Here is a 15,666-nt window from a genome sequence, read left to right as displayed (position 1 = left end):
ACTGGACGGGTGGGTGATGGCTGGAGAAGAGAAGGTCCTTTCCAACTGTGACACTCCAGGGCTGTAGGACCATGGGCTCACGTGACAAACAAAACAAAGCAGTTTGTTTCCTTCAAGCACACGTGGTGATATTTGGTTATTTCTCTCCTCCCTCATTTTTGAAGTCAAATTTTCAGTTTGTCTTACCTACAAAGGCCGTTGATTGAGAGTAGCTTTTTGCAGAATGACCTATAGACAATGGCTTTTGCTAAGAGGGCCAGAGTTGGGAGTGTGAAAGGTGCAGGGGGGGAGAGAAATAAAAGTAGCTCAGGGGGTACACACAGCGTTGTTGGGGAAGGGAGCAAATGGGGGAAAATAGGTGCCAAAAAGGGAAAAAGCAACAGGTCACTTCAGGCTAGACATATAGCTTTGCAGAGCCTTTTAAATAGCTACTCAAAGCGGGGACCCAGCACTGCATCCCTTAAGGACTGTTAGAAATGCGACCCAGAGGCTCCACCCCAGACCAACAGAGTCAGAATCTGCATATTAACAACTTCCTTAGATGATTTGTGTGCACATTACAGGTGAAGGGCACGGATGTGGAGATCATCTAAGGGAGAACCAGGCTCAGATGTGCTGTGCATTCATCTCAGTAAAAAAAAAAAAAAAAAAAAAGGAGGAAAGGAACACTGGGGTAACAGGAAGCAAGCAGTGACGCTGGAGCCTGGTCTCCATGGGGACGGCCCAGCTGTGCCTCCAGCCCAGCTGCTCCAATTATGTCTGTTTCTTTATCTAGTTGGGTTTAGAACAGTCAGTCAAATTTGCATGAGGAAGTCAGAGGTAATGGGGTCCGTGGGCACAGGTACTCATCTGATGCCTAATTAAGCCATCTTGGTAAATCATCTCTAGAATGCCTGTTATTATTTTAGGAAACAACATAAAGAGAATGATAATTAAAAGTAACACGCTGGGTGGGAATTTTGACTTCTTTCCAGTGGTTGACACGTAAAGCACCTTTGGATTTTTTTGATAAAGTAACGTTTCTATAAATTTTCACAGATCACACAACGTCAAAGCTTATCTCTGCTGCAGTTTTTTTCCCTTTCCTCTGTCTATGCTTTGAGTTTGCAGCTTTATTCTACTGCTGTGGGTGTTTTTTTTTTCTTTCCACTGAGTATTTTCTGATTTTACTCTGACTTGTGGTGGGGGAAGGCACTGCTCTTGGATATTACATGTCATCTTGAAGCATAAAATGCCAAATCCAGTTACATGTTTTCAGGTGCGAAGGCAATTTATTTCACAGATGAGCCCATGCGAGGCATTTTCATGCAGAGTTTTCCATCCTAGACTCCCACCAAGTTGGTATTCAGGGATTTACTGCCAGTGGAAAGTTCAGGTTTCCACTGTGTGTCTGCAGCCTCCCCACACGTGCATTCTCACTAGACCTGCTCTCTTCCTGAGTGACGCCACATTCCCCAAGCCCCAGGTCTTCAGGGTCCCCTGCTGTGGCTTCATTCAGGTCCCTACATCCTGTCCTTGCTACCTGCCTGGACCCACTGTCTATGAGCTGAGCCACTGGGTTAGTAACACTTTTAATGACCTGCCTTACACCCTGTCTAGCTGCCTGCCCCTCCTACCTGACAAAACCCCAACTTTGGATCATGCCACAATCCACCCTCTCTGCTTCGGGATCCATGACGCTGAGGGAAACTGGAGAAAGTCCATGGAACCACCAACTGAGGCCACCACAAATTCACGGTCTCAGGCCTCACCTGGATTCTCGGCAGCCTTTGACAAACATTTCACTTGCCCTCAATGAACTCCTGTCCCCCTAAAAACCTCTTCCTTGACCCTGCAGCTCCACCTCACTGAGGCATCCGCTCTTCTTCCTGTCACAGATTTTTGAAAGCATGTTCAACACCAATGGCCTCCTTTAGCTCGTGTAGGTAGCTTCTAGATCAGGGGTGTCAAAACTGCGGCCCACGGCCCAACTGCGGTCCGCAATCCATTGTTAATTGGCCCACAGCAAATTCCAAAAATATATTTAGTTTACTTAAATAAACCAGGTGAGGCAATACGTACTTCACCTCGAGTGAGTGGCCCGGCTGTTTGTGTATTTTACCGCATATGGCCCTTGGTAAAAAACGTTGAAAAAAGTTTTGACACCCCTGTTCTAGATGTACAGATACCCTGGCCCCATGCTAAAGCAGATGAGTCAGAATCTCGGCGGTGAGGCCCAGGATTCTGTAGTCAAGCACGGTGCCTTCGCTGGGAACCCGGCTGACTCTCGCCTCACTGTCAGGTACTCCTCCAACTGCCCCAGTGTGGCGTCTACCCACACCACTCCATGAAAGGCCGTCAGAAGTAACAGCCACGGCAGCCCATACACTCCACATACTCCTCCCGGGTCTCCCTGGTTTGACCTCTCTGCAGCACTGACGCTGTTGGTCACTCCAAGGCTTTCAGTCACCTTTTCTTCTTCTGTCTACTTCTGACCATCCCCTTTGGCACTTTTAGTGTGAGTCTTTCTTGCACCTTAAATATTGGTGGTTGTTTCCGTGGGTTCCTCGGGGTGCAGTTCTTTCTCAGCCACTGGTCTGCTCAACCAGTGGTTCCTCCCTGGAAAATCCACATGGCTTAATCTACAAAGCACGTGCTGATTTACATCTCCCGTTCTTGTTTCTCTTCTATCATCCTACCCATCTGCCCAACTGCTTGCTGGACGTCCCCATCTGGATGCCCCACAGGGGCCTTAATCTCAAATATGTCCGAAACCGAATCCATAGCTCCCCTGCCCCTCCCGTCACCCATGCCACCCCCATGCCAGCTCCTCCTCCTCCTTCTCCATTCATGACTCAGAGTCTCCATTTCTACTGCACAGGAGCTCCCTAGAAACCTAGGAGTCATCGTACAGCCTTCCTGCTTCTTCATCTACTACATTCGATTCAGGCCTCCTGATTTCACCTCTTAAACACTCGTATGAAACTACATTTCTTCCATCTGCCCGTAGTGTAGGTCCCCTTCATCTCTCACTCGGACGACTAAGACAGCCTCTTCCCTGGTCTCTGTCTCCAGTCAAGCCCTACCCCAACAGTTGCTGGGTGGTATTTCTAAAATGCCAATCTTGCTAGGGCAATCCCCTGGCTTAAGACATGTCAAAGCCCCATATGATCTAAAGATAAATCCCGACTCCCTAGGATGGCACAGAAGGCCCATCGTGACTGCACCCAACTGCAGGGCTGGGACTAGGGTGAGGCCAATGAGGACCCTCGGGTGCAAAATGTAAGGGACACTCACTCTCAGGTGCTAACTTTGCACATGCACAACCCCAAGAGTGAGTGCTGCCTTACGCTTTGCACCCTAGGTACCAGCCTCTCTTGCCTCAGTCTAGCCCCCACCCTGCCCAACTGCCTTTCTTGATTTTTGGGTTATCAGCCCACCAAGAGTGCTACAGTACTCTCACTCTTGTTGCTAGATCATCACAGACATTTTTAAGAAGCTTCTTACAGATCCTGAGAAAGCCTCCTCCCACCTTCAACTCTTAGCCCCACGGGCATTATCTCTACTGCTGCCCAGCCCACAGTAGCTTCTCCACTCCTGGTGAGCTTCTCAAACATAGAGATAGTGTCTGATCATCTTTTTATGGCCTGTGCCTGAGGCAGCATGTAGAAATCAGTAGGCATTCCATAAGTGTTACATGAACTGGATGCAAATCCATTCTGGAAACTTGCTTGAGGTAGCCTCAGGCCCACGGTGCAAAGCCCCCAGTTACCTCTCAGCCCCTTCAGACCTCTCAGGATGGCTGTGTCCAGAGCTGAGGTGGGGCAGGGGTGGATATTAAAACCATCAGCTCTCCAAGGGTGGTAGTCAGAGCACTAGCAAATAACTCTCCTGACAAATTTACTTGATGATAGTCGGAAATTTTCATAAGAATTACATAATGCCTGACCAAGTGCTAATTTCTGAGCTTCCTTCCTGCCAAATTTCCACTGCGCTGGCTCATAACTGCCAATCTCGTAGCAGTGATGTGTTTTCTAGCAAGAAACAGAAGTAGCTTTGGGAGTTATTTTGGGGCCTCATTAAATTCTTCTTGCGACAATTTCCTAGCGTGATTCAGTAATGCACACCCATGTAGAGTATCATTGCGACCAGGAGACATCCTTAGAGTTTCTGTACTGAACTTCCTTGAACACTGCCTAGGAGGGACCTGTCAGAGAAGAAACAGCTCTAAGGTAAATAACATTCTATGAGATCCAGTATCACAGCTTCACTTCTGTAGTGTTATTACGTCCTTTCTTAACTGTGGCCTATTTCTTTGAGGACAGGATCTGTGCTATATACACATCTGTATGTTCTCCATGCAGGCAGGGCATATCTACTTTGCTCAACTTTGCTTCCCCAGAGCTGGCATAGTACCTGGCACCTAGGAGGTATTTGATATCATCGGGTTATGGGGAATGGGAAAAGAGAAACTTGGGGAGCAGACCCGGAGCTGGAGGGGCTCATCTCTAGACCTGCAGAGCTGAGGGTGAGAAGCAGAACACCACACTCTGGCTTTCCATGTAGTGAGGTCCCAGCATGCCTGCCTCCTCCTGCAGGCAGACTGATGGCCAGGCCTGGAGTCCTGAGTGCACCAGGGTCTGGTGGATAGTGGAAGGCAATTTCATTCATCTGATCAATCAGAAACAGAGAAGCTGGCTCTCCAACCCAGAGTCCTGGCTGCTGTTGCTCCTCGGTAGAACCTTGGGGAAGTTAATTTTCCTCTCAGTGTGCCATCTTCCTCCTCTAGCTAGCCTGCCAGCTCCCTTCAGACATTCTAATGGCGATGAATTAACAAAACAAAAAAATGTTTTTTAAACCACCCTGAAGATTACAAAAAGGAAAACAAATGATTGCTATTCTCAAAAAACGATGATTCCATTTATGTATATGATACATAGGAGGACAACCATAAACTATCATTACCTCGAGGGAGGAAAAAAAGACCAGAAAACTCCTCTGTGAACTACTCAGAAGACGATGCGACCAACTTAGCAGGGTTTTACATAGAATTTCAGGGGCTCCTGAATCTTGTAAAGTTCTTTCATCTTCTCAGACATACAAGTTTGCACACTGGTTAAGACTGCCTGGGTTAGAAGTTCCTTGTGGTCTTTGAATCAGTTTTAGAAATAGACAGAACCTCAGACTTTAACTCATGTGACCGCCATCTAAGGAGATTTTACAGATGAGGTTTGAGGCCCAGAAAGTTTTCATGGCTGACTTGAGGGTGTAGCTGATGGGTAGCAGAACTGAGATCTGCTTCCACGTTTTCTAAATCCCCGTTATCCCACAGTATTGTTTTAATGTACCATGCTGAAAATAAATGTAAAGAAGGGGGAAGAGTGGAGCGAGACTGGCTGTCAGGGGAAAGGAAGGAGTAGCTGTTCCTAGAATGTACAGAGGGTGCCAAAAAAATGTACACACATTATATATATACACACACACACATATATGTATATCTATGTATTTTTTAATTTTATTGGGGAATATTGGGGGACAGTGTGTTTCTCCAGGGCCCATCAGCTCTAAGTCATTGTCCTTCAATCCAGTGGGGGAAGGTGCAGCTCAGCTCCAAGTCTAGTCACCATTTTCAGTCTTTAGTTGCAGGGGGCACAGCCCACCATTCTATGTGGGAATTGAACCTGCAACCTTGTCGTTAAGAGCTCGCGCTCTAACCAACTGAGCCATCCGGCTGCATGTTGTGGAGGGCACAGCTCTCTGGCCCATGTGGGAATCGAACCGGCAACCCTGATGTTTAGAGCTCGTGCTCTAACCAACTGAGCCACCCGGGCGACCAGTACACACACATTAAGAAAGAAAAAAAACTATATTAAAAGTACGCTGATGGTAACCACTTTGAGCACCTCTTGTAATTGCAGAAGTCAAATGTGACTTATATTCATCTTTTGTTATCGGTATATATTGAGTATTGTAATTTTAACACAGTTTTTTCCTTTCTTAAATGTGCACACATTTTTTTTTGGCACCTCTGTATGGAGTAGCTATTACTTGGTTTCATTTTTGTGTTTAGTGTCGATTGGTTTTCTACCTTCAAGCCAAGGAGACTAAGTTCCCTTCTGGCTCTCTACTTTGGATCTATAACTAAAGCCTGAGCGATCATCTGAGGTAGGCTTGTGTTGTAGAGGGGAACGTAGGGGAGCCTGGTCACAAGATGAGCTCTGAACAGCTTATGTCGTTACAAAAAGCCCAGAGCAACAAAGAATCTACTGTTTCCAGGAAGTGGGGGAAAGATTTCTAAGGAGAAAATACGAGCCTTGAAGAAAGAGTAGGGGTTTATGCAGCAAAGAAAGGGATACTGGGTGGTCCTTATAGGTAGGAGGGGAGGTACTGAACTAGGGTGGGGTGTGAGTGAGGCCCCGTGGGAGATGGGCCTGGGAGGCAGCTGGTGTCTGGCCTGGGAGCCATCTAAAGAGGTTTGTATTTTAAGCTGGGGAGGATCAGTGTCAGATTTTCATTTCAAGTACATAACTTTAGTAACCAGACAGAGGACAGCTCTAAAGAGATTTTTTTCCTCCCAATTAGATTCATTTGTTCTATAGTCCAGATTCATTTGTTCATTCACTAATTCCAGTTTATGAAGCTCATAATAGAAGCCAGGCACTGATCTAGACAAGAAAAGATAGACTAAACCAGGACAGTGATGATGGGGATGGAGCCATATAATCAATAATACATACTGAGGAGGCAGAGTTCAGATACTTAGGAGCTAAAAAATCAGCATGACAAACAATTTTGGGTGGGGGAGGGGTGGGATTGAAAAGGAAAGAGGAAGCAGCATATTGATGGAGTGTTGAAATAAATATTATGTCCAATATTTTAGAATTATATAAAGTTTAAAGATATTTTCTGGAAGAAGCTCCAAAAAGATTAAAACATGTAGATCAAAACAGTCTTCGTTTGGACCATCTTTGAACCAGGAAACTACTTTGGAATTTGTTTGGAATTTGTTATTTCTCCAGGGCAGAGACTTACACCTGCCCCTAGGAAAGTAATTATAAAATTGACTGCATTGTAGGTTGAACCCAGAAAGGTTGAAATAAATACACAGATCTTGCTGGGTCCCCAGCTTTGTGGTAAGCCTTTCCTACCAGAATTCTAATTGTGTCAAAATGGGGTTGCTTTCATGTAATTTTAGAATGAGCTTTCAAAAAACAGAAAACAGCAAGTGAACACAGACGGGCCAGGGGACAGAGTGGGTTGGATAGATGTTTATAAAAATAAAAGGTATCTTTTTCTCAAGGAAAAGAATAAGATGAGATTTTCCTAATGTGTCTTTAAGAGGCAAAAGACCTACTAAGCATGCATTTTTGTTTTCTTAATTCCTTATCTACTACTGCAAATAAAGAGCAGCAAAACTAAAAGAAAAACAACAACACAAAAACAAAGGTTACATGCTGTAAATGCCTTTCAGACCCCTGCTTAGTCCTGCCCCGTGCTGTCTACAGGTCGCCTGCAAGTCTGAGTTCTGTAAGGCGAAAGGGTGAAACGTAGGATTTACATCCCTGAGAGTGAGTCAGTCCTTGGAGAAACAGAGCATTGCATTTTCTCACCTGCTCACATTTAGCTGGCTTAGTACCTGAGCAGGGCACCAAGGACCGGCTTCCCCTTGTTGCCACAGGCAGGACACTAGACTCAGGTCCTACAGCTAAATGCCTGACGTGGAAGCACCGAGATCCCAGACGGGAGTGCTCGCTCTCTGTGACCATCCCTACACACCTGTGCTTCCTGGTAAGGGGCTTTCAGGAGTTCCATTTCTGGGAAACTACAGGGGCAGCCTGACTGTAACAAACAGGCACACACTCAAGAGGTGCCCCAATCACAGTGTGTGTGCCCATCCTAAGTAGTTGCAAATGCTTTACAGGCTGCAGTTTATTTATTTTTTTAAAGTAGGAAAAAACAATTGCTTGGAAGAAGGAACTCTAAACTAATTACTGACATGCAAATCCAGCCTGACAGCTTAGCTGCAAACGTTGGTCCTGGTCTAGGGGGTGAAACGAGCTCTCAGCCTTGCAGGGGCCTCTGTTGGTACAGCCATGGCACAGTGGAGAGGCACCTGTGAGCAAGGACCATGTGCTCAAAATACCACTGCTGACTCCAAGGGGCCCAGAATTTCATGCAGAGCAGTAGTTTCAGAAGCTACCTGATGGATTCTGTTCTTTTACTCAAAATATTCTTCTCTCTCTCTCTCTCTCTCTCTCTCTCTCTTTTTCTTTTTCTTCCAGAAGAAAAGCAAAGATTATGGTGTCTTCCATCCTAGCAAGACCCAAGCAATATTGTTTGCCTGTTTTAGGAAGCCTCCGGGGCTGACAAATTGGCAGAAAGTTGTGATGGGAAAAATGAGGTTGACGTGAAATTACTGGAATGGGCCCCCTCTGAAAGAAAGGCTTCTGATACCCCCACACTTAATGAGGCATTTCCACTGGGCTTGAAGAAGTCATGTAATACAGGCTGTTGAAGGTCCCTTTTCACTGAGTACCTGTAACCACAGTATTACAGCTACTGTAAAGTAAGAGGTGCTATTCTCTCCTGACAATGGGTTTTCCCATCACTTGAAAAATTATTTACCAAGTGTCTGTAACCAAGGTGAAAACACCCCCAAAGTTTAGATCTGTATCAGCATTGCCCTCAAGAGCAGGTCAGGTTACAGCTTTTATCAAGAGCAAACAAAAAGAAGGAGTTGAAAAACAAATACAAGTGTAAATTAATAGCCACAGAAAGCAGAGACCAGGGACTACTAAAACATCTTTGTATCACAGAAAGATAATGATTTTGGAAGCCAGCCTAGGGAATCTGGCAGAAAGTCCATAGGAGGCTGACCAAATGAAGCTACAGAAGTTGCAATTTGTCAGATTAAGCATTTGGGAGAAGCCCACACAGAATTCAAGGAATTAGCTGACAAAAGTCCTCAGGGTTAAAATGTTGTCCTCAGCTTCCTCCAAACCCACCCCAGTTCTCCTGCGTGAGCCACTTTTTCAGACATGTTCAGTCATTAGCTGCTCTTATGACACTGGTTGCAGTTCTCTTGGTTTCTTTTTTGGCACAATGATGGTAAGAGAGACTTTTCTCTCTGGGAGCTCCAAGTAAAAATAAAGAGGATTTTTATGATTTTAAAAAACAAACACAATGAGGATTTGGGGTGGAAGTCAGAGGATGGGGATGGTGAGCAAAGTAACTGATTTATGGAGTAAAAGACATTCATATGCAAGGAGAACGAAGTTTACTGCCAACCTCTGCCACCTATTTACCTTCATGGTTTGAAGGGTGGTGGAAATAGCAGTAAAATGTTATACTAAGAGCCTTGTAGAATCACAGAGTGTAAGAGCTCCAAGCAACCTTACAAACAAATTAATTGGTTCTCAATCATAAGTCATGATACAATTTTCATTGGTTCACAGAAAACTGAGATTTATTTGGATAATCTACTGTCACACTTCTTTAAAAAGCAAGACGAATTCAATTTAAAGGATTGTTCTTTAGTCCGAGATTAAATTTTCCCTACTTTTGTGGTATTAAAATATTCTTCCTTTTATGAAAAGATAGTGATTATCAGTGTCAGTTTGGGATTTAAAAAAAAAAAAGAAAAAAAATGTAGTCTATCTCTGTTCCTCATTATTATCCCAATTAGTTTTTAAAAATTTATTGAACTATAACATACATACATCCCCAATTAGTTTTAATAGTCCTATATATAGCTTTCTAACTTGGCAAAGTGAAACGTTGGGCAACCCCATGTAAGTCTCTCAAATTGTTTTTTAAAGAAAATTTACTGGTCCATAAAATTGGATTGAGTTCAAGGTCCCTCCCACTTGCAGAAAAGGAAATAAGATAGTAGAGAGGTTACATGTTAAAGCATTATACATACACTGAAGGTCCCCGAGCTAGTTAACAGCAAAGCCGAGACTAGGATCAGGCTCTCGTCTCCCGGAGTCCAGAGCTCTTACACCCTACTCAGCTTCACAGGTGTACAATAACTAATACAGACTTTGAGGCTAAAACCACTTACAATGCAGAACTGAGACGGACATGACTTTATGCGGTCCCTTAGATTGCATGTTAAACTCCATTGTGCTTTGCCACAATTACCTCTTACAGTCACGACAAATAATATTTACACAGCATGAATTATGCATTTGTGTGATTTCCATCTGATCAACACTCCATAGGGTAGCACACGATTTTTTAAATATACACAAATAAATATACACTTATCTCATCCCTTCCACTTACACCTGCGACCTAGTGCAAAACTATAACACTCAGTTTTTTCAAATTGAGATATAATGCACGCACCATCAAATTCACCCTTTTAAAGTGCACAATTTCATGGTGTTTCGTATATTTACAGGGTTGTGCAACCATCTCCACTGTCTATTCCAGAATCTTTTCATCATCCTGCAAAGAAATCTTGTACCCATGGTCACTCCCCATTACCCTCTGCACGAAGCGCCTGGCAACTCACTAATCTACTTTCTATCTCTAAGGATTTGCCTATTTGAACCAAAGTACTTTTGATCCCAAATAACAACCAAGATGATCTCAAAACTTAGGAGCGCACACACACACACAGACACACACACACACACACACACACACACACACACACACGAATTTTGATTTTAGCAACACCTCACTTTCCCTCTTGATACTCCGCCCTCTCCCCATTCCACCCCCGCCCCCCAACTGTGTCTCCGAGGTGACTTATCTGCATTTGTCCTCCTCAGGGTACAACTCATCCTACTCCTTCCTCTTTTATCAAAAACTGTGTCATGTTCTATCAGTGTCCTGTGCTTGCGAGGTAATGTTAAATAAATTTATCTCAGCTAAGATGCTAAGATGTAACACGTGTACATTTTAGTGGAGAACGTTGGGAGTCTAAAGCTCAGCTAGAATGATCGTGTGACCTAGTGTGTTTGGGACTGTGCCCTGGCTTAATTATGAATAGCATCCCCTTTCCCTCTCAAAAGAGTCCTGGTTTGGGTGCTTAATTCTATGGCCATCCAACCTTATTCAAAATCAATGACTAATCATGGTCATTATAGGTATTTTGATAGGCCAACAGGGAAAATAAATTTAGGTAAATGAAGTTTTGATGCTCCTCAAAATGCACCTCAGCTCTGCATTCCCATAAATAGTTTAAATTCACCAACCTGTAGGGATCAGGGTTTCATCCACAGGCAAAAAAGCATCAGCTTCTATAGTGACTTCATGGTCATATATATTCGGGGAACCCTGGGAGGGAAAAGGTAGAGTAAAAAAGATTTAAAGCTTAGTCTTATTTTATATATTGGCTTAATAACTTCCCTTGTAGAAATGCTTTCAGGCATTGACAAAAACTTTAGAAATCCCATGTGACTTATGGTGATGAGTAACACGTTCATGTACATGTGGGTAGATAGGGCCCCAAAATAGCAGGTGATACATCTGCGAGAAGCTTTCAAGTGTGATCCCAGCATGCATTTTCTTTTCTCAATGGAATTAGAAAGGTGAAAAGTCAGAGAGACAACAGTGATTTGAATGCTTTTTGGATTTTGGCTTAGCAGAGCGGTTTCTTCCACTCTCCTCACATGACAAACAGAAGAGCAAGGATAGGTGACCTGTAACTTACAGGGTAGCTGAGGCATCACTTTTAGGCTCATGAGATGTGGGGCATGTCACCCTTTTTCTGGCACAGCTCCCCCCCAGAGGACATACTCCCTGTTACACGACAGAAGCCCAGCAGTCAGGACTGGGGTCCCTGCCTTTGAGTGTTCGTTGGCCTGTCTCCCCCTTAATGATGCAGTCTGCCCTTCTGGGGGAGTCAAAGGCTGGTCAGTGGTCAGAAGGCCTGGGATCTAGTTCCAGCTCTCATTGAGTGGTCACGGGGAAGTCACTTAACCTCCTAGGATCTCATTTCCTTCGGTGTAAAATTGGGTTAATGGTACTCCCACCTTTTCTAGGATTCTTGTGAGGAAGACTTTAGTAAAGAAGGTTTGGCTGTTGCAAATTGGAAAATACACATGTACGTTTCTAATTTAAGGAATTTTTAAAAAATGATGAATAGTATATTTTAAAGCTTCACAGCAGAAGATCTGGAAGGAGAACCAGGTGAGAACTTTTGCTTAGTGAATACCCAAAAATAAGCTAAACCAGTGGTTCTCAACTGGGGATGATTTTGTCCTGTCAGGCAAAACTTTACAATGTCTGGAGACATTTTTGATTGTCAAAACTGGAGGTCTGCACCCCGGCCCAGGGCAGCTCAGACTAGAGGGGTCACCTCCTGTGTGGCTCTCCCTACTGCCATCCTTTCCTGCCTCAGGGGTACCACCAGCACCGAAGAGGCCTCTGGGACAGAGGCAAGTTTCTTCCCTGATGAGGGAAGAGTATTTGAGACTGTTTCCTTGGCTTTGTCTGTTTCTTGGTTCAATGCTCAGTTCAAGATTGAGTAGTATGTATTCCATTGTATGAATCTATCACGACTTGTTTATCCATTCTCCTGTTGATGGACTTTAGGGTTGTTCTAGTTTTTTACTATTATGAATAAAGCTGCTTAGGAATTTCCTTTTTCTGTTTGTGTTTTTAGCATTAGGGCAGAAAGAAAATGATTCAACATGAAAATCACACACCAAATACATTAATACATCCAAGATGTTAGGCAGTGGCCTGAGAGGGGAAGGAAAGGAACATTTATTAGGCACCTAGTCTGTGGATGGTTATTGGGTCACTAAGCAGCACTAACATTCCTTCATTAAAGGGAAGCGTGCTTCATTTTATGACTCTTCTGACCTGGATTAATGCAATGATCTACTCTGGTGGAATATTACTGTTGGATCATTTCCTCTCTAGGCTGATGAAAACTTGGCAAGGAATGCTAATTCAGAAATAGAACTTGAGGCCCATCTCTGAGTTCAGTGTTTTGGTGAACTTTGCTTGGCTGCTACTGGTTTGTAACATTAACCATTTATAGAGCTCATCGTGGCCTGCAGGGGGCTTTAAAGACTTTTTGCGCATTGCTACTACCACTGCCTTAATTCAGCTCTTATCGCTTCTAACAGGATACAACAGACACTATTGGTTACTACCCCAAAGCCATAGCAACTCCTTTACCCGCACTATCCCTTTCCCCAGGAAGAACTCTGACCTGTTGATTTATCCTATACTAGACTATATATTCAGAGAAAGGACCCCTTCCCTGGCCCCAGAGGACAAATTTTGATTGGTCTAAGCCTGGGGTGTCCAAACTGCGACCTGCGGGCCAACTGCGGCTCGCGATCCATTGTTAATTGGCCCGCAGCAAATTCCAAAAATATATTTAGTTTACTTAAATAAACCAGGTGAGGCAATAGTACTTCACCTTGAGTGAGTGGCCCGGCTGTTTGTGTATTTTACCGCATAGGGCCCTTGGTGAAAACCATTGAAAAAAGTTTGGACACCCCTGGTCTAAGCCAATCATGGTGGTCAAATTACCTTGCTGATGATTGGGTTAGGCAGGGCATAGGACACACTTCTGGCCAACAAAATGTGAGAGAAGCTGGGGAGCTTCTGGGAAAAGTGTTGCTTGTTCTTGAAAATGGAACATTTCAAGAGGGGCGGCTGGATGGCTCAGTTGGTTAGAGCGCAAGCTCTCAACAAGGTTACCAGTTCGATTCCCATATGGGATGGTGGGCTGTGTCCCCTGCAACTAAAGGTTGAAAACGGCGACTGGACTTGGAGCTGAGCTGCGCCCTCCACAACTAGATTGAATGATAGATTGAAGGATGACTTGGAGCTGATGGGCCCTGGAGAAACACACTGTTCCCCAATATTCCACGCCACCCCCCAAAAAAGGAACATTAGTGATATGAAAAAAATGAATAGGTCCTTTTCTGTCTCTGGATGTGACTATATGAAGAGGTGATTCCTGGAGTTGAGGCAACCATCTGGTAACCATGAGGGGACAAGCTTGAAGACAAAAGCCAAAACACTGAAGAAACAGGATGGAAAGATGGAAGAACCTGGGTCCTTGGTGACATACCTACCCAGTCATACCTGAACCACATCAAAAGATCCCCCAGGCCTGCTTTCACAGCTCTTTAGGTAAAGTTTCAATAAGAAACATGTTCTCTCAACGTTGTGTTAGGCAAAGGAAGGAACACTCACAAAACTCCCAAAAAACAACAACAACAAAAAACCAACAACCTCAATCAACCTGCAACCTACATACTTTTTCCATTCTTTGAAAAACACAGTTCTCCCTTCCCCCCAGGCCTCCAACACTCAAACTTAGAAGTGGTGAGTCAAACCTTGGCCCCAAGCAGAATAAAAATATTGCTATTAAATTTTAAAAACTAACAAAAGAAGAAAATATATTGGATGAACTAACTACTTTAAATATCAAGTTTTTACCTCTGTTCCTGGGGAGGGTTTAAGACACATGGTTATGTTTCCCTGGGGAGGGCAAGAGGTGTTCTGAAAATGCCGAGGTCCCTTGACCCCAGGCCTGTCGACTGACCATCCGCTCTTACCCAAAAGGCTGAGGGCTCCTGCCCACCCTCACGCTGAAGCTAACGGCTGTGGATTTGAGCTGCACTTACTAAGGCGGTATACAGAAGGGAGCTGACGCTGACCACCCTTCTGTGTGGGGTCTGTGATCTGGAAACTATTCAGCCTCGGGAAAGGGATTCAAAAATACCTGTCGCTCCAAGTCCCTGTAGGATTGGAAGGGTGTAAAATTCTGGTCAGGAGGGTCCTTCTACCAGGTAAACGAAAAGAGCCTTAGTGAACCTTACATTGCCATTTTGTTTACTTCACTGGAACACATTGGCAGATGTAATACCTCAAACGTAATTTTTCTTTCTGTTTCTGAATCTGTTCCTTTAGACTACCCCCTGATTCTAAAATAGGATGTTCTAAGTGTACAAAAATGTAGAAAATAGTGAAAAATCACCATGATCTACTACCTACATAAAACCATTAATATTTTGTTCCATTTTTGCCAAGTGTCTTTCTGAACTTATTTTAAAAAGTAGGGTCTTTAGTTACATTATTGCAGAGCCTCTATGGCTGGCCATGTGTGTTTTGTTTTGGTGTTCTGGTTTGTCTTTAAGATCTCAAGAAGGATAGTAAAAGTTCCTGAAGATAAGGGACAAGCAAGTGAAGAACCATCTTTCTTATTTTTGAAGGGAGAACTTTGGAAATTATATAAGAACCAAGTAACTCATGCTATTTGAAAAGATCATAGAAAAAAAATTAGCATATTATCAGCAAACTCCTAAAAGAGGGTGAAAATGCAAGATATCACTAGTTGTCTGTGAACATCATCTTGTGGTAGGAAATCATGCCAAAGTGATTCAAGCATAGTAGACAATGAACGATGTTCTTCAGATGAAGAGGAAGCAACAGATATAATCTAGAGTTTAGCTAAACCTTGTTCTTCTGTCTCAGGCAATAGCCTCCTCAATTAGGAGGGAATGAGGTAGTTTAGAGATTATCTAAGGGGGGTTGTCAGTGCCTCTACACCACTGTTAGGGTAGGCTGTGCTGTGGGAACACACAAATGTTGGCAGTATATATCTAAAGGGGTTGGGCCAAGTATATTTCCAAAGTTCCAAGGGTGGAAAGCACTTTAATTATAAGTAAGTTTTGGGGGTAGGAGTGAAATGGGGGAAGCAAA

General features: G+C 43.9%; 1 protein-coding gene across 1 annotated transcript in view; it reads right to left on the bottom strand.

Annotated features, from left to right (window-relative positions):
- GALM (galactose mutarotase) overlaps positions 1–15,666 on the bottom strand; it is a 46,413-nt gene that overhangs the window by 17,937 nt on the left and 12,810 nt on the right. Inside the window, exon 4 of the mRNA XM_019742276.2 lies at positions 11,187–11,268. Coding sequence (XP_019597835.2) covers positions 11,187–11,268 — 82 coding nt within the window. The remainder of the gene's footprint in view (positions 1–11,186; positions 11,269–15,666) is intronic.

This window comes from Rhinolophus sinicus, linkage group LG05 (assembly GCF_036562045.2).
Source record: "Rhinolophus sinicus isolate RSC01 linkage group LG05, ASM3656204v1, whole genome shotgun sequence".
NCBI lineage: Eukaryota > Metazoa > Chordata > Mammalia > Chiroptera > Rhinolophidae > Rhinolophus > Rhinolophus sinicus.
Note: the sequence above shows the minus strand (reverse complement) of the source record. Positions and strands in the feature narration are given on the sequence as shown.